The 18,600-nt window shown below is 41.1% G+C and overlaps 1 protein-coding gene and 1 long non-coding RNA gene across 3 annotated transcripts; one reads left to right on the top strand and one right to left on the bottom strand.

The window, feature by feature from the left end:
- Positions 1-6,614: 6,614 nt before the first annotated feature.
- Positions 6,615-8,708, bottom strand: LOC145423640 (uncharacterized). Its single transcript, XR_013904699.1, has 2 exons — positions 8,570-8,708; positions 6,615-6,897 (listed from the first exon to the last, which is right to left on the bottom strand). It is a non-coding gene; the product is annotated as an uncharacterized LOC145423640 (long non-coding RNA).
- A 464-nt stretch (positions 8,709-9,172) lies between these two features.
- brd2a (bromodomain containing 2a) lies at positions 9,173-18,242 on the top strand. Of its 2 annotated transcripts, none has more exons than XM_080296344.1 (12): positions 9,173-9,233; positions 13,337-13,640; positions 13,727-13,864; positions 14,079-14,229; positions 14,319-14,518; positions 14,638-15,120; positions 15,211-15,339; positions 15,463-15,654; positions 15,749-16,008; positions 16,099-16,409; positions 16,517-16,642; positions 16,799-18,242. In XM_080296344.1, the coding sequence occupies exons 2-12, from the start codon at positions 13,362-13,364 to the stop codon at positions 16,924-16,926; spliced, it is 2,397 nt and encodes a 798-aa protein (XP_080152470.1). In that variant the 5' UTR covers positions 9,173-9,233; positions 13,337-13,361; the 3' UTR covers positions 16,927-18,242. The 2 variants fall into 2 exon arrangements, with proteins under 2 accessions (XP_080152470.1, XP_026012893.1); XM_026157108.2 differs by lacking the exon at positions 9,173-9,233 and adding an exon at positions 10,657-10,828.
- The last annotated feature ends 358 nt before the right edge of the window (positions 18,243-18,600 follow it).

Genomic DNA, 18,600 nt, shown 5'->3' with positions numbered 1-18,600 from the left:
AATTTGTTTCCCCTGCGTCGGGAGCACACGCTGGACTGTCCAAATCACGGACAAACAGTATCCCACATTGTTGGTTTTTAGTTCACAAACACTTCTTATAATGACTAACTACTCCTGACATTTTTGAGATGTTAGCTCTTTATACAACGAAGTTATAGTGGGATACAAATAATACCAGGCTGATCCTGCCACAATTTGTTCCCCCTGTGTAAATCACGGACAAACAGTATCCCACATTGCTGATTTTTAGTTCACAAACACTTCTTATTATGAAGCATTACTCCTGAAACTTTGGAGGATTTAGCTCTTTATATAGTAAAGTTACAGGAGAATAAAAATAGTTATCAGCCAAAAAGGTAATGGTTTATTAAAACAATCCCATCTGATACCCCATGAGCAATAAATATATAATTTTCTGTTGTAACCCTCAAACTGAATGGTAATGTAACGATACTAATTTTTCACTTTTTCACAAAATGAAAACATCAGTACTTCCTGCGTGCTCCCAGCACAGGGGAAACAAATTCTGTCGGGGATACTTTGGCACGAAACCGGTAAGATGGACAAAGCGGTCCGGAAGTTACGTCAATAAAAAAAAGCTATCTTGGCTCAACAACAACAAGAATATTCCATTCAATTTTATTTATACAGCCCCAAATCATAACAACAGTAACTTCAATTCGCATTACACACCTCACTGCAGTTTGTATTGAGCAGAAGGGTGGAACAGTATGAGGTTTTTCAGGGAAAACCACACGCTGGTAAGTGTAGAAAAGCTTACTGAACCATCAGACCACATCATCCACATAACAGAGAAGTGACAAGTTTAAGAAAGCCCTGCAGAGCCCTACACAGGAAGTGGTGGCACTTTTGATTTCTTTCTTTTTCCTGCCATGGGCATGCTTACTGTTTAAAATAAACAGTGAAAAGAAAAGAAAACAAATGAATCATAATAATAATTTCCACTGTTATGCATTTAATATGTACATTTTAGGAGTTGCAAGTTCATTGGTGCTTCACTGAGCACAGCAGTGGCGCACAAATTAGAGGGGAGACACTTGCTTGTTGAAGTTAAGGGAATCTATGAGCGATTTACAAGCTCAATAGAACTGGATCTACAGAACATTATTTTTTCCTTTTTTCAGCTTTAATTGTTTAGAAATGTCTGTGTGAACAAATCTGTATGAAAACCCAGCCACTTTTACAGTCAGCCAGACATTAACTTAGGCTACACCAATCTTAAGATGTATATTTACAGTATTTTATATCTTAAGTCTGCAATTATTTAAGTTTGTTTAGAACAACAAAGTTCTCATAAGCAGAAATGTTTTCTTTTTCTTCTCCTAATGTTCATTCAAAATTCCATCACAGTCTGCCTTTCTGCAGACTTTCAGCCATTTGGGAAGGAAAATCATTTGTCCTCATTTAGTTTAAAAATGTTTTCTCTCAGTTTAACTGAAGCTGATTTGAAGCATCAGCAAAGTTTATGAAATCAGGTGGTTAACTTAAAAAAAAAAAACAATGGCTGAGATGCACTGGAGCGGTAAATAAAGAAAAAAAAAATGAGCATAATACTAAAGAATAAGATAATACCTTATTAATTTTTCTCATTTTATTCTGAGCTGTAATTTGACCAATAATAAAGATTTTAATTAGTTTTGAGAAAATATGCTGATTCTAGAACATAATATTATTTTGCTATTATTAGTCTGTCAAAGCCAAATTGTTTGGAATAAAAAAAAAAAATAGAAAACTAGTATAAAAACTACTTTTATTTCATTTTCCATAATGCCTGAGCTTATTTAAAATAAATAAATAAAGTTTGCACTTTTGGAGTGACAGTATGCAGGAAACCAGGAGCATAAAATATGTTTATTTTAAAGTTTCACATAGTCGCCATCAGATGGAGACATAATACAATTTAAATACCAAGTGTGACTTGTGGTCAGTAGATGGCGCCATATGTTTTTCTAAACAGGTTAGTCGGTCATGCCCACATCAAGTTTCAGGTTCAGGCTTTTTCAGTAATCAGAATATCGTAAATGTGAGAACACGTGCACACAGATGAGCTCTAAATGGAGAGACTGTGAATGTAAACATCAAAACAAAGCTTCACATGGCTCATTCACAAGAGGGCGCCACATCATGCAGCTCCACATGATTCACTAAAAGCTTTGAAAAATAAAGCAGACAGACTCATGTTTTTATAAGGATAATAAAATGTTTAATTTAAGGGTCCATAAACAAACACAGATACTTGTCTAATTTCTCTCTCATTATCTACATCTTAGCCTTTTCCTCCTGTTGGTAGCTCTTGCGACTTCTCCATTCAGAGCTTTTCTTGCTGCTGTGTATATACAGACTATGAAGATGCATCAGGCCTCTGCAGCCACAGTGGAAGCCCCGAACGAAAAGTTAAGCCTCAATATATGTGGGGATGATCCGTCCTCTGTCGTAGGCAGCTAAGCCCCTTCGAGTGTTTAGTAAAGAACTTATATGTCTAAAAATGAGAAGTAGGCCATAAATGAAACTAAGCTGCAATGAAGGAGAAACTCTGGTTTGTGTTTGTGGGGTAATAATTGCAAAATCATCATTAGGCTGTAACACAATGAGTGATGTAGTAGGGTTTCAATGGCAACACTATTGTCTTTGGAACAACAGGTCAAGGTTCAAATCTTGCATCCAGCAGGGGTCATGAGGCTTGCCCCCCACCCACCATGCTACCCAAGCATACCTCAGAATATGAGCAACATACATAACTGAATACCAGATTAAAAGCAAGGTAAAAAGGGTTCAGTAAGTGTAGTTATTTGATATTCTACAGACTGCAGCTGTGAACTACAAGATCTGCTTGTAAGGCCTGCAAATAGACTCATATCCAGATGGAACTACAGCGGGGAGAAGACAGTTGTTAATAAATATAAATGTACTGACATAAAAACATTCATAACTTAGTTTTAAAACACAATTCAGAAAAGTTTAGGATTTAGATAACTGAGCTCTCAAAGATGTAGATCAGATCTGTTATACGAGCTCCTGTTTTACAGGTTGGACACAGACAGACTCGACCACACAGCAATTTATACACTGAATGCTTAAGTTCAAAAACAGATAAAAGGTCAAATTAATATCTGTGTAAAATTCTAAATAAAGATCTTGTTTGTTAAACTTGGAAACATGATTAGACTTGCAGATATTTCCCCTCCTCTTAATGACTTCAATGCACAAAATAAAAATATATCCACCCCAGAGGAGAGCTTGTTGAAGGCTACCGTAGCGTTCCTTTTCCACTCTGTAAAGCAGTGGTTAATCAAACATGTCATAACTGTAAGTCTCTGTTTTAATAATTTTCTGTGTTTTAGACATTGTGTGTTGTGTGCCAGTTTTTCAGTGCTTTTTAATGTTTGACATGTAACGTTATAGTGCTAATGTTTTTGTTTCACCATTCCTGTGCTTCGTTTCTTAAACATGTTTAGATGAATCTGTATCTCATTTACAGACAATATCTTTCTTTATTGTCTGTAAATGCCATCAATCTGCAGATGAACATTAGCTTGGATGATTAAAGCTGATATATTTATGAACTTAAGGGCTTGTGCAGATTAATGTGCACTGTCGCTTTAAATAAAGTAAACAAAAACACAACTCAAGTGTCTCAAGTCTGAAAGCTCTCCCTAAAACTGAATCTCCATCATTTTGATTTACGACTGTGGTCAGAAGTTTACATTCACCCATTGTGGGCATAAAGTCAGTAATTTAGCCTTTTAATAACTTATTTGAACTGGGTTTTTTTCCACGGTGAAATGATTGTACAGCATACATTAGAATCAGAGGATCAGAGGATGTTGTCCTCATTTTGGACAACATCCGCCTCTCTGACACCACCTTAAGGGAGTCCAGCTTCATTCCCACAACATTACTAGCCTTGAGTCTGCTGATATCTGCGACCCTCAGCCTGCTACCCCAGCATGCAACAGCATAGATGATGACACTCAGCCTTACTCTGTTCTTTCCTGCAGGACTGAATAAACAAGCCAGTTAAACTTTCTACCAAACCGCCGTTGGAGAGTTTCAAAGGTTTAACAATTGCACTGTTTTGCATATTCCTGTGAGAGGTAAACAGACAAGGAGAGGAGGCACAAAGGGATGATAAGCCTGCCTTCACACCTGAGGACAACCGTTTTTCTGGCTGTTAAACAGACTGAAACAGTTCTGTCTCTATGTTGTCTTTCACTTTCTTCTTTCTCTGTACTTTGTATATTGTAACTTTCTGCTGCAGCCTTAAAGAGTGTCCAGCAGCAGTTCACAGCTCCACCCTTCAAACAAAACTAGCAGCCTCAGAGGCATATGCTCCAAAAGAGATTACTCGTGTAGGATTAAGCATGATAATCTCATCTCTTGTTCATGATTATCTTTGTTGATTTTGCTTTGGTGTAGCTGGTTTATGAGCTGAACAGTGAGCAGAGTGCAGTGAAAACTGTTCTAAACACATTGATCAGAGCACTTTCATTTCATAGACTCCCGTCTTTATCTCCACCCAGGAAACCTTCCTCAAGAGAGAGACCATCTCTATTCATTTGGAAATGTCTCACCTCTCTAGTCACGACTACCCTTTTGTTTTTTTGTGAAGTGTCCTACTCAGTTTCACACAACTCCCATTGCATGAATGCCTAATTAAGCTACTGTTGTCTTCCTAGTCATTACTTCTTGCAGGAGTCCAGCCTGTGAGTCTTTCAGTTTCAGGATCTCTGCTCTTTAAACTGCTGAAAGTATCAATGAGTAAATCTCAACGTGAATGTGATACAATAAGAAGCTTAGAGGACTTTCTGTATCTGTGACAGCAAAAGTGAAAGGGATGTTAGAGAAAGTGTAAAAGCTGCTCTAAATGAAAATGTAAATGACACTCAACAAGTGTGTGTGTGTGTGTGAGAGAGAGAGAGAAGAATCAATATTCATATTACACCTTTAGGGCTGTGATCATCATCCTAATATCCTCCTGTTGCTGCCTCGACAGGATTGCGCTCGTTTGTATCCTCCTGATTCGTATCTTCTAACAATGAGACCGTTTTGAACCTCTGGTGGGGATTTTGTACCTAATGCAGCAGTGCAAAAATCTTCACAGCTGCATGCATGAGTAGGCCTACCCATTCATTTCAGATATTTCCATTCAATTATACACTCACACTGAAAGTGAAGCATTTACAACACTTTTCTAGTCTTAGAAAACTATTTCCAGTTTATAAGACCAGTTAAGCTAAAATGTGTTATATGAAGCTTATCTGGAGCACCTGGAAAAAAAACAGCAGGAACAAGAAGAACAAAGGCAAACAGCCTGCATCCATCCAGTCTTTGCTAACCCAACACTGACATACAAGACTGACAGAATGTATTTAAAGTTTGTCCTGTAACTTAAAAACATAGAAAAACTGTGAAAACCTAAAAACTGCAAAATATAATATGCTCTATATTGATGTATCTTATGTATCTTTTACCTCAATATCTCCACACCTTAAAATGGTGATAATATGGAAACTTACATACACCTTTGTGGTCCTTGAAAAGGTGCATTGTTGTCTTGAGGTGCATTAAGCCCACATTTGTGTAGACGGTACCTGTAGGGACAGAAACAGACTTCTGCTGAACCCCAGGTTCTGTGTTTCTGTCACGGCTGTCGAGGCGAGCCGTGTGGTGTTGGAGGGAAAAGGACCCAAAATGCAGGCAGTTGACTGATAATGCAAGTGACGTTTATTTACATGTAATAGGGTGACAGAGCTGACAGTGAGAAATGACTAAAGAAACCTAAACTGGAAAAACTAATTAACAAACCTGAGAACATAAGAAACGGGGTGTGGCGCAGAGAGAGGAACGAAACGCCATGGAACACAGACAAGCACAGACCGACACCCACTCACACACAAGGAAATCAGGTAATCACACACAGGAGGGAAGAACAGCTGATCCCAGTACACAAAGACGATCTGGAGGATACAAGCTGAACACAATGACAACAGACACAGACCTTCAAAATAAAACAGGAAATCCAGAACACGAACAGGGCACAAGGGGAGGACACAGAACACCAAAATCAGAATAACTAGAACAGAAGAAAATAACCATAAAACACAAAACGCTGGGTCAACGACCCAGCACCATGACAGTTTCTGTGAGTGCATGTTAGCAAAGTGAAAAATGAAATAATAGAGGCATGTGCATCAATAACACAATCAGCCCAATGGAAACAGTGCAAATGTGTTCAGCTTTGCAAAGCAAACAGTGGCACATTGGGATGCAAATGAAAAAAGCAGCGAATGGAAAATCAGCAAGTCATATGATTCTGCACATGTGAGCCCGGCTGTTGACATAGTAAGCATGAGTTAGCATGTGGGTGACATGAGCGTTTGCAGGGAGAAGGATGTTTAAGCGATATCAGCACAGAAACGCTGCTGAACGGGAACCTGAACTGCACAGTGAGCTTCTGTATCCGAACACTGCTCCTCACATCAGCAGTAAAAGGAACTGTTGTTGCTAGGGAAGGCTTGTCAGCCATAATGAGTGAATGGACTGAAGCAGAGAGCTGCACATACAAGGTTACGCAAACACGGGGACAAAACCCAGGCACTCAGAAAGCGTTTATTGTAGTGCAATCAATTTAACAACATCTAAGATCCCCGAGTCTGTCTTTTTGTAAGGAATGAAAAAGCTTCCCTGGCAACTGTTTCTGGACTGATTGCTCTCATGTGACAAGATTACGCAGTCAAACATGGAAACAGAGGGGGGAGTGTGTGTTTGTCAGGGAGAGAGCAGGGCTGATGAGTCAGAGGAGGCTGATTCTGACGCAATCCTCCCTCCTCTTCCTCTGCCTACATTACTGCTTCTTGAAGGCTGATCCTTCTTCCCCTGCAAGAAACAAACATAAAGGCATTAATGTAACTGACCTACTCTTTACCATCGCTGATTCCATATGTTATGTAATTCTGGATATACTTCACAGTATTTCTTCAGGTTATCATTATATGAGCCTGAGCATTAGTCTTATGCATTACATTTGGGAGATTATTTCAAGATATCTCCAACTTTAGACGTACACTCTACTTAAATCTAATGCTATGATATCTAGAGGTACACCGAGTTTAAGTGTACAGGCCTGTGGATTGTTGATTATTTGGTAATTCAGTTCTTTTTAGTTAAAAAAACATTTCAGATATCCACAGGGACATTATTTCCACATCCACAGTGGTTATACTTACACATCCATGTTATTTGTCCATGAACAAAAATGACTCACGAGTCGTTCATGAGGCTTTCACTTTCACTAAATACAGTTTCACTTTTTCATTCTTGAAAAAAATCCTACGGTTCAAATGGTTTTCTTTTATAATTTTTCAGATAATTTCAGATACAAATTAGATTTTAACAGGTAAAAGTTTCACTTCAGATGTTTAAAATTAAAAGTAAAACTTTTTAAGATAAAGTTGCAAATATGTATAAATGTTTAGCAGTGGACAGAGGATTAAAAAGCTCCACTGACTATTAAACTTATGACATCAACAACAACATGTGTCTCAGTCAAAATTATATTCTTTATAGTGAGAACCAAGAAAGACAAAGTCAGTAACTGTACTATAAATAGAGTATCTGTATTTTCTATGAGATACTTATCAACAAATACTGCAGTACATATACACCACCTATCAAATTTCAGCTTGCACTGGTGAATGCAAGTGTTTACTTTTAAAATGTGATTTACAAAAGTTGCAAGACTGATAAAGAAAAATTATGTAAACAAATTTATGAAATGTGCATCTTTGTTGTCGTTATCAATATTGCCTCTATAAGCTCACCAGTAAAAATATTTGTTTAACAATAAACAGTCAGTCGATACAAATATATGATCACATACAGGATGTGCAGTTCAGTTTCCATCCACTGTGCAACATTTTCAGGCCGGTTGCACAATAATCACACCCTTATTGTGCAGATTGAGTTTTTATCTAACATCCAACAGATCACCGGCTGTTCCCTGAGTGTGCCTGGGGGAACATGGTTTTGAATAACTGCTGTCTAAATGAATTACCTGCTAACTGAAATCTGGGATCAAAAGATGTTGCTTTTATTATTTTGATAACACAGTTACGTGTCTGATAATCTCATTGGAATCCAGCAGTGAAATGATAACTCCACTTTAACGTGATGCAAAAGTCTCGACTCATCAGGGACTACTTCAGTGAAGCTTATTGTCCATTTTCAAATCTTATTTGAAATACAAATACTAAGGTGCACATAACACTCCACAGGCACATAATACCTGAAAAATAACAAGACTAGAGAAATACCAAAAACATTTTTCAAAATTACATTAAAAAATAGAGACAAAAGCGGAGATGATGGATATGCGTCTAAAGAGACATACATACTAGATAGGACAGGGTAGGGGAAGGAATAGATTGTAGTTTAATGTCAGAACAAGTTAAATTGTTGTTAAAAAACTATTTATATAAAATCCCCAGTTTATCCCCTTTTCCTGCTTTAATCTGTAAAATAACACTCATCACTTCCAGCTGAATCCCACCTCCTTCCAGGGAACACTAAGTGCAGAACACAAGAACGTATTTTATGGGTAAAACTGCTCCTGGATCAGCGTCGCTCTCGCACACTGGGGGCATTGTTGGCAAGGCGTCTACGTGGGATAAGCGCATGCGCCATGTTTCATGGTGCAACGCAGACGCAGATCGACAGCAATCACGATCAGAAGAAAAAAACAGATGTCAGTATTTTTCTTTGACAAACTCCGACAAATGAGATGTGGATTATTACGGCGATCATAAACGGATTACAGGTGCAAGAGTTCGGCAAACAGCGCAATCAATAAAACTGCAATCGTTTTTTAGTCACGTGGTCACGCCTGGCCAATCAGAATGAGCCAAATCCTACGGAAAGTATGTCCTTTGTTCGGATATTTCGACAACTTTATTCGCCTAATTGTGGCGAATAATCTGCGCGTCTCTCTGGATATGGACACGGTGTTTTTATGAGCTCGGGCTCGCGTTGAACACATTTTATCGCGGTGTTTGCAGAATGCCACGTGTCCAGATTTGATGAACGGGCACGAGCCGTCACATGACTCCCCTCCCCCACCCTGCGCAGGGAATGGGGGAAGAAGGCGGACATGTTTGAGGGAAATGTGTTGGTTAAAAAGTATCGAGGTGGAAGACAAGAAGATAATTTGAAGAAAGGTTTCGCATTATTTTGGGATTTATCATTGGAATTTCTTACTTACTTTACATTCCAGACTTTATTGACTTATACTCAACATTCATTTTATATTTTTTATATATATTTTTAAAAATGTTTAGTTTAATGTTTGTTTTTACAGCACAATGTTATGAAAACGTTAGAAATATTTGAATCTGTATTAATATGTGCCAGTGCTGTATCGTGTATTTCAGTGACATTGCAGAGAATTTGTAACCTTGGTGTGGGGGATGGGCGCAGTGGTTAGGTAACCTTTTGTGTGTCGTCGTTTCAATGAGTTTAAGTCGTTTTTTTTTTTTTTTTTAAAAAGAAGCCGCTTATATAGGTTTATTAAGTACGATTTTTGTACTATTATCTTGATGTTATTTGGTCTTTTATTGTTTGGTTGAACCACAAAGGTGTGGTTTGATGGTTTAATCTTTAAAACAATAGTCCAATCTTTAATTTAATTATTCCCTTGGACTGTATTGGTTAACGTAGTTGTAAATATTTCGGTTGGAGCTTGATTTAATCAGGCTTTGGATGAGGTTGTTAATGAAAACTGCTGTGTCATTCAGGCGTTGGTTTCTGTGACCTTCTTATAGGTGTTCGTGTTAGGTTTTTATTGCTGATGAAAGATGTAAATGATGGCTTCAGCACAAACATCGTTTAGTTAAATTATGTGTAAGGCCTGATCTGCGCCCTTTCACAGCGTGTAACTGCGGGTCGTGGAGGCCTCGTTTTACAGGCTTGGCTGGTCTGACTGTTAAAATTGTGGCGCTTTCTTCACCAAGTGTTGGGATCTTACACCGTTTGCGCGTGTAAATCGAATATACGGCGTTTTACAGGTTTTTCTTGACATTGTGTGTTTTGAGTTGAGGGTTATTTGATCATATTACTGTCTCTCAACGTGCTTAAAGATGGCGGCTGTGCTTCGTTTCCCTTAGATAAAAAAATGCGGATGTACTGTTTAGTACAACGCTCGTGGGAAGAAGCCCTTGGCTCTTCGAGGGTACGCGTGACTGGATGCAACAACCAATAGGCTTCATGGTATTTACCCTGAAAGCCCGCGTTACAGCAGCTTTGACCAATACCCGTCGTCGCTCTCAACACGTTGACGTAATGTAATATGATATGGAGCAGGCTGGCTTCCTTGCCCTCGCTTTCTGGAGGGATAATAATGGCGGAGCCAGTTGCATACAGTATATCTTAAAGGCTGTAGAAGGGTGGACCAATAGTGTTGTGCAACTTATTTGACGGACAGGAAAATCTTGCGAATAGGCTGACATGAATTGCAGGTTGGAGAGTTTCAGTATCCAGGGGTGTGGTCATTTTAACTGACGTCGTGAACAGCCAGTAGAAATCCAAGGGGCGGGGACGTTTTGGGGTGGTGTGTCCAATGGGTTTTGCGACGGGTCTATAAAAAGCCGGGTGTAGTCGCATAGTCGCCATTTCAGCGAAGCAGATTTGAAAGAGAGCTCCGTGGCGGGGGAACGGAGAGATCTGACGACTGGAGACGGATCCTGGTTTGAGTGTAGCTAAAAACAGAATCCGGATCCATCCCGATGGAAATGGCTGTTAACCCGCCCATTGACAGGTATCTACCGGTATAACTGACTCTCAGCTTTCCATCAGTCGGAATATTGTGAACATTTATGGTTATTTATTTTAAATATAACGGAACGGGCACCCTGTTTGCTGTAATGCCAGTTGAAGAGAGGTGGACGCTGAGTATGCTACAGGAAGGACTTTATCGTGTCGTTACAGGCATTAGAAGTGACTTTCATGTGGAAGAAGTAAGGTTGTTTTGGGCTTTTTAACATAACAAACTGCGACTGTTGAGCGCTGTGCCGGCGCCATTTTCGGCTGCCGTTGGCCGCTCTCTCACACTGTCTAGCAGTTAGCATTACTAGCTCTAGCCTGAGCCCGAAGGGTTGCTCATGAGACGCGTAAGTATCACGTTTGGTGCTGTATGTCTGCGTTTATTGACAGTGACAATTGACAATGCTGACCTGGCATCTTTTAAGAAGGCTTTATCTAATGTATAAATGTGGCATTTGTGTAGCACAAAACCATAGTTAAACTTGATCGTTGTGCAAGTACATACGTAGGGGGGTCGGGCGCACCGCCACGGCAGAGTCACTGCGTGTTTCGCTGGTTTGTTGTTGTAGCCATGTGGCGGTCATGGGGTTGTTGTGATCGCCGGTGTAACGACTCCATTGTAGCATAACGGCTAACGCTCCGTTATCAGTAGCACCACTACCAGTTATTTATGTATATTAAAGTAGTATTGTCACACATACAGAGAGCCTGTCAATGTCTCTGGTAAATGTTATTTTTAATGTAGGGTTATTAGTATATATATGTTGGGTGTTTCCCTTGGTTGCCTGGTTACAGCGCACACTAGCCCCAGTAGTTAGCAGCTGCTATCATTTTGAACTAATCCGATAATGCCAAAAAACTGTCTCTAAATATGATAAATTTTTAATACTTTAATGGAGAATCTATTTTTTGTCTCTTAATTTGTTAAATATTTTTTGGGCCAACATGTTTTTTGTGTAGTGCTGTTATATTTTGTACATGATTATTTCCCTTTTTTAATAATAAAGTACACTAACTGTCAAATGTGTTTCCAACAGTTGTATCATTTAAAATGACTGGTTTACAATAGCTTTGCACTCCTTTTGTTGTATCATGTTGCTAATTCTTCTTACATTTTGTGTGTAGGGTGGATCAGTGCAAACATACCTTTAGGCTATGCATAGGAGACTTAAGCTACTAACCCCATGGTTATATTACTTGCACTGTTTGCTTAAATGTGGAACTTAAAAAAACCAATTTTCTGTTTTGACTTAATGGTAATGGTGCAGCATCCAATAATACAACACCAGCTGTTTCAGGCTTTTGGTAGAAACCAGTTTTCAGGCGGGTGACCTTAAATACCCCCTCTGGCCTTGGTTAGTCTTGTAAGTCTTGTGGTTCAGATGGTGGGCCAGTGAAGGTGGATCATGGTGAGTCAATACTTTGCAGCACTGAAAGAGGACAACTGAATAAACAGAATTGCTGGTTTTTACATTTTTCTTTTTAAATTAAAAATACTAGCATTAGTTGTCACTGTAGATTTGATGCTAATGCCACCAACAGTCCCCATCCAAGTAACCAGACTCTGAAAATACTGCACAGTTAATGACATAAAATACAACTACTGTTACCTTATATCCAGTACCCGTAACTATGCTGTTTGGCTCTAGAGTGTATAAGGATATGCTTTCTTTACACCTTAGTGTTATTAAAGGTACACATGGAGGCACAATGGTAAGTCAGGTCAACACCAGAGTTCAACAGAGATGGTCTTCCTTCGCTGGTGCAAAGTGTCGTGTTACGTATTGGTAATGTGACTTTTGTATAGAACTGTTTTCTCCTGTCATCTAAACATAACTCTGAAGTCACCAGGCGCTCATAGGTACAGTCATGGTTGCAGAGAACGAGTTTAGATAGTCGGTGTCTCGCACCTGTCAAACACAGAACAACAAGAAGGAGGAGTGGCTTAGTGTTAATACTGTGACAAGTTAATGTGTACCCTAAGCTCTGTTTATATATAATCACAATCCTGTGTTAATGACTAATGGGTGGCTTATGGTAGACAAGGTTAGGAATTAGAATTTGTTTATAAATTTTCTACACTATTCCAGTCATTACAGTAACATGGCAGCTTAAACTCCTCCCACAATCTAAGTTGTTTTGTTTTTTTAAAAGCATGGAAATGGGTGTTGGGTTTAAGTCTGAGTGAGACGTGTAGAAGAGGAAGTGCTTGTACCAGTTCACCCAGTGTGAGCGCTCAGGGTCAGGCAGATGGGTGCTTGCTAACAAACGTGTAGTATCCTTTTTGACTTTGTATCAAATTTGACATGATAACAGGAAGCATACGTCAACAAGGGAACACTTATTTATTATGAAAGTTGATTAGCTTACATGGTAATCCCAGGATGTACAGCACAGAATATTCATTGTAACCTTTCTATAATGAGAAGAAAAACTTAATAGAATTTCATCATCACAGCTCAAACCAAAATACTCAGTTCCTTTGTAACTGTGCTCTCTGCAGCTCCCATGTTGGGCCTGATGCCAGTATGTTGGGAATAATGATGGATCAGAACTGTGGCACAGCTGGAAAACGCATCCGAAAACCTTCACTGCTCTACGAGGGCTTTGAGAGTCCTGGAATGCCCCCCCACAGCCAGATGACCCCTTCCGGGCCCCCGCAGCCCCCGGTGAAGGACCCCAACCGCCAGGGGAGGATGACCAACCAACTGCAGTTCCTGCAGAAAGTCCTGCTCAAATCTTTGTGGAGGCACCACTTTGCCTGGCCCTTTCACGAACCCGTGGATGCTGTCAAGCTCAGCCTGCCGGTGAGTGTATAGTTTCAGGTTTCAGTTCCTGTTTAAAGAGTGAAGTTTGAATGTTTCCTACCCTGAACATGCCTCTCTTCCTCCAGGACTATCACAAGATCATAAAAAATCCAATGGACATGGGCACAATTAAGAAGAGATTAGAAAATAACTACTACCGCAGTGCCAGTGAGTGCATGCAGGACTTCAACACCATGTTTACCAACTGCTACATTTATAACAAGGTAAATCTGCCCTGGTCAATATAACCAAAAATTGTAAAAATATATAGTATAAAATATTTAGAGCAATACTACCCTTGTATATTATGTATCTGTATATAATTATGTCTTTAGATGTTGCCTATAGTTATTAACTATAGTTAATGAATGTATTATGTATAAAGTGTGTTAATATCATTGTTTTAAAACCATTTTGTGTGAATTTCCTTCACTGCAGCCGACAGATGACATCGTGCTGATGGCTCAGTCTCTGGAAAAGGCGTTCCTGCAGAAGGTGGCTCAGATGCCTCAGGAAGAGTTGGAGCTGCCTCCCCCACCTCCACGCAGCAAGTCTGCAAAAAATGGCAAAAAAGGGAAAAACAATGCAGGTGAGCAGATGTGTCAGGCCAGCAGCTGTAGTACACTCAGGACAAGATCAGTCACTTCACAGCCTGATTCTCCTCTTTCACTCTTTCAGTCTCTGGAGGCGTGACAACAGCTCATCAAGTCCCAGCTGTCTCTCAGTCAGCATACTCGCCTCCCACTCCAGAAACGCCCGACTCAATCCTCTCCACCCCACCACAAACCATTTTGTCCAAGAGCATGCCCCACGCCTTTCAGACTGAGCAGACCATGCCCACAATCACAGGTCTCCTGCCCACCCAGCCCACGGCTAAGGTAACTGTAACGCTTGACTTCTTGTATTTATATTTCTGGAATGTGTTCTAAAATTCATGGAGACTAGACATGAAACGGGATTCCTCTGACTTCCTCTGTTCTTCTTTTCTCATCTACAGAAAAAAGGTGTGAAGCGGAAAGCGGACACAACCACTCCGACCACCGTACCCATGCCTATAATGAGCACGATGGGCGTTAGTGGCATGGGGCTGGGGCACAACTCACCGCTAACCCTGACCTCTCTGAGGGTGGACCACAACAGCGGCATGGGCATGGGGATGGGAATGAATATCAACATGAATATGGGCCGACCAGCAGTGGTTGTAGGCACCAAAGGAGCAGGAGGGAACAGGAGGGGAGTGAGCGGACGACCCATCAAACCTCCTAAGAAGGACTTACCAGATTCTATCCTGCCGCCGCCGGTGCGCCGCAGCAAGCTGAGCCCTCAGATGCGTTACTGCAGCGGCGTCCTGAAGGAGCTGCTGTCGAAGAAGCACGCCGCGTACGCCTGGCCGTTTTACAAGCCTGTCGATGCCTCGTCGCTCGGTCTTCACGACTACCACGACATCATTAAACAGCCCATGGACCTCAGCACCATCAAGGTACGCATTCATTCCACAGACTGAATTTATCACTTCTGAAACTGAAGTTCAGAGACTGTTCATCTAAAATCTTTTCTTTTGTTGTTTTAGCGAAAGATGGACGGCAGAGAGTACCGTGAGGCGCACCAGTTCTCCGCTGATGTTAGACTGATGTTCTCCAACTGCTACAAGTACAACCCTCCTGACCACGATGTGGTGGCCATGGCCAGAAAACTCCAGGTGATTTTCTTTATTTCAATGATTAAAAAAATTAATTGGAACTTTTAAATTCTCGCAATTTGAAACTTCTACTTCTCATTTTCAGTTGCATTTTTTTTAAACCAAACCATTTTCTCTCTCCAGGATGTTTTTGAGTTCTGTATTGCTAAAATGCCAGATGAGCCTCCAGCACCACCGAGCTCTTCCTCGTCTTCCTCATCCTCTTCATCCTCCTCTGAGAGTGAGCTCAGCAGCGAGAGTGAGGAAAGCGACAGCAGCCCAAGCTCCGACTCTGAGGAGGAGAGGGCGAACCGTCTGGCAGAGCTGCAGGAGCAGGTGTGTACAGCAGCATGTCTGTAAACACATGTTCACACACCGGTTGTTCGCAGCACTGATGCCATTTTATCTTTTTATTTTTTTGATCTTTCAGCTAAAAGCTGTTCATGAGCAGCTCACCGCACTCTCACAGGGCCCCATCGCCAAACCCAAGAAGAAGAAAGACAAGAAGGACAAAAAGAAGAAGAAAAAGGTTGAGAAAGAGAAGCACCGGAGGATAGAGGAGGATGTGACACCTGTCAGGCCGCCCAAGACCCCGAAAATGACCAAAACTCCAAAATCTAAGAGCAAGAGTGTGCCCTGCCCCGTGATGCCGATGAAGAAGGCACCGAGCAAGAAAAACAACAAGAGCAAGTGAGTGCTGCCACCTACTGGACAGTTTATGAGTTGACTGCATTGTGCACATTTTTATTTTGTTAAACACTCCCTGCTTTCCTCCAACAGATCCAAAAAGGCCAACGTCATCCCGCAGGTGGCCCACGATCCCCTCGTGAGCCATTTTGACTCAGACGAAGAGGAGGAGACGGCGCCTATGTCGTACGACGAGAAGCGCCAGCTCAGCCTGGACATCAACAAGCTGCCCGGCGAAAAGCTCGGCCGTGTCGTTTACATCATCCAGTCCCGTGAGCCGTCGCTCCGAGACACCAACCCCGAGGAGATTGAGATAGACTTCGAGACGCTGAAGCCGTCGACGCTGCGGGAGCTGGAGCGATACGTCATGACGTGTCTGAGGAAGAAACCCCGAAAGCCTTACAGTTAGTGAACCTCATAAAACATTGGGAAGAAAATGAATAAGCACTGGGTTAGTTGATCTTTGGTTAAAGTTCTCCAGCTCATTGATGTTCTCGTCTTCTGTCTGCAGCGAGTAAGAACAGTGCTGGAAAGTCGCGGGAAGAGCTCGCTCTGGAGAAGCAGATGGAGCTGGAGAGAAGGCTGATGGACGTCAGCGGTCAGCTCAACTCTGGAAAGAAGCCGATGAAGACCAAACGTAAGTCGTCCATGGTTGAAGAGTGAAACTTTATCAACAACGACTAAACTGGTCCCGGTGTTGAAAAATGACCAAAAACTACAGCCATGGAGCATAATGTAGTTTTCTTGTTTTCCTCTGAACACATCTTGATGTTGTTTTGTTTTCTTCCTCCAGCCGAGAAGCCTGCAGCCGACACCCACACCCAGCCGTCGCGTCTCAGCGCCAGTAGCTCCTCCTCTGACTCTTCTTCATCATCCTCTTCGTCCTCGTCCTCAGACACAAGTGAGTCAGACTCCGGCTGAGAGACAGACTCTTCATATGAAAAGATGTCCCGTTGGACTCTTTTCCCCCCGAGTGGACTGAACTTATTTAAAGCTGCTGACGGAGCTGCAGGAAGGGCTGGCGAGCCCGGCAGAGATGGAGCGTTCCCGGCGCTCAGCTCCGACATGAAGGAGGTTCCTGCTCTCCTCCCTGAAGAACCGGCCTCGGCGGGTGGAGTGAGGGACGCTCCATCTCCTGCACATAAAGAAGATTGAGGCGTGCGTTGGAGGGATAAGGGTGCTAGAGCCAGAATGTGTCTAATTTCTGGAGATAATTTTCCCTTCTCACCGTGCTCCCTGTCTTTATGCTGTATAGACGAGGTGTACAGTACTCAATACATTTCTTTTATAAAGAAGCATTTTATGGAGCTAATTTATTCCCTCATTGTGGGAACAATGAAACTGGCATGAGCGAAGTCGTTTTTGTTTGTGTTTCTTTCTTTTTTTTCCGAGTGGATAAAGAGGGGAAATATTTGTGTGTGTGTTTCTGTGCGAATGACGTCGTGACGTTCTTCATAGTTTTGACGCAGGCGTTGAAAAAGTGGGTCTGCACACAGAAGCACCTTCAGAACGCATGAGATACAGAGGAGCTGACGAACATCTGCACACATCTGTTGGAGGGGCATGAATGTTTCTGTGTCGGCTGTTTTCTCATCCTTTTCTCTGTAAACGTGTTGCTTTTTCTAATGTGACCAATCTGCTAATAAATTGTGGGGGCGTTTCGTCCTGTGCTCAATAACATCTGTTCCTCTGATTTCTTTAATTCAGTCACAAAAACATCGGATCAGAGAGGTTTTAAATCCAGAAGTTTGTCTTTAAACAATCGGCCTTCGAGATCGACGGCAGCTGAAAGTTTCAGTTTTATTTGACTTTACTTTGTGTGATTAAACTTTAGTACAGCAGGTTAGAGACGGCGAGTTTGTTTTGATCGAGTAGACGCCGACGATGGATTCGTGTTGTTGTGATGATGCACTGTTTCGTTTTGTTTGTACTACTAAACCAGTTTGTGATTTTTAGGGTAAGGTGTGTTTTCTGTTCTTCTGCAGCGGATTATTTATTTAGGAGGAATTTTAAAAAGGAGAAACTTTTCATACTGAAAGCAAACGTTTGTGGACAGGTTACGTGTCGGGATTGTGGAGGTGTAGATAACCTACAGCCTCTGAGCATGTTTTTGTTTCCCTTTGATTCCTTTTTTAAAGTATTTTCAGTCTGAAGTTTGTCAGAACCCTGAAGCCTGTGTACTCCATCGCTTCACCTGAACATCTGTACATAAATAAACTGAGACGTCTTTTCACCGACTTTGGCAACGTTTTATTGACATCCTGAGTTCAAACAACACGACATAAAAAATACATCAAAGTTTTCAGTTTGGCGATCAAAGAGAGGCGCAGATTAAAGTATTAACTGCAGTTTGTTGATTATTAATAATTATTACTAATAATAAATAAAAGGGAACAAGAAGACAAAATCCATTTAATACTCCAAAACAGTCCTGCTGCACTGTGTAACCCCACAGACCAGCTGAAACTTCCAAACATGAGTTTTTTGACAACAGATAAAAGTCCAGAATAACACAGAAGATCATTTAAGTATTTGGTGTCACATTTAAAATCTATTCTTAACTTGGGAGTCTTAATAATATTAAACTGAACCTTT

Source organism: Astatotilapia calliptera, chromosome 22 (genome assembly GCF_964374335.1).
Source record: "Astatotilapia calliptera chromosome 22, fAstCal68.1, whole genome shotgun sequence".
Taxonomy (NCBI): domain Eukaryota; kingdom Metazoa; phylum Chordata; class Actinopteri; order Cichliformes; family Cichlidae; genus Astatotilapia; species Astatotilapia calliptera.
This window is presented reverse-complemented; position numbering and strand designations above follow the sequence as displayed.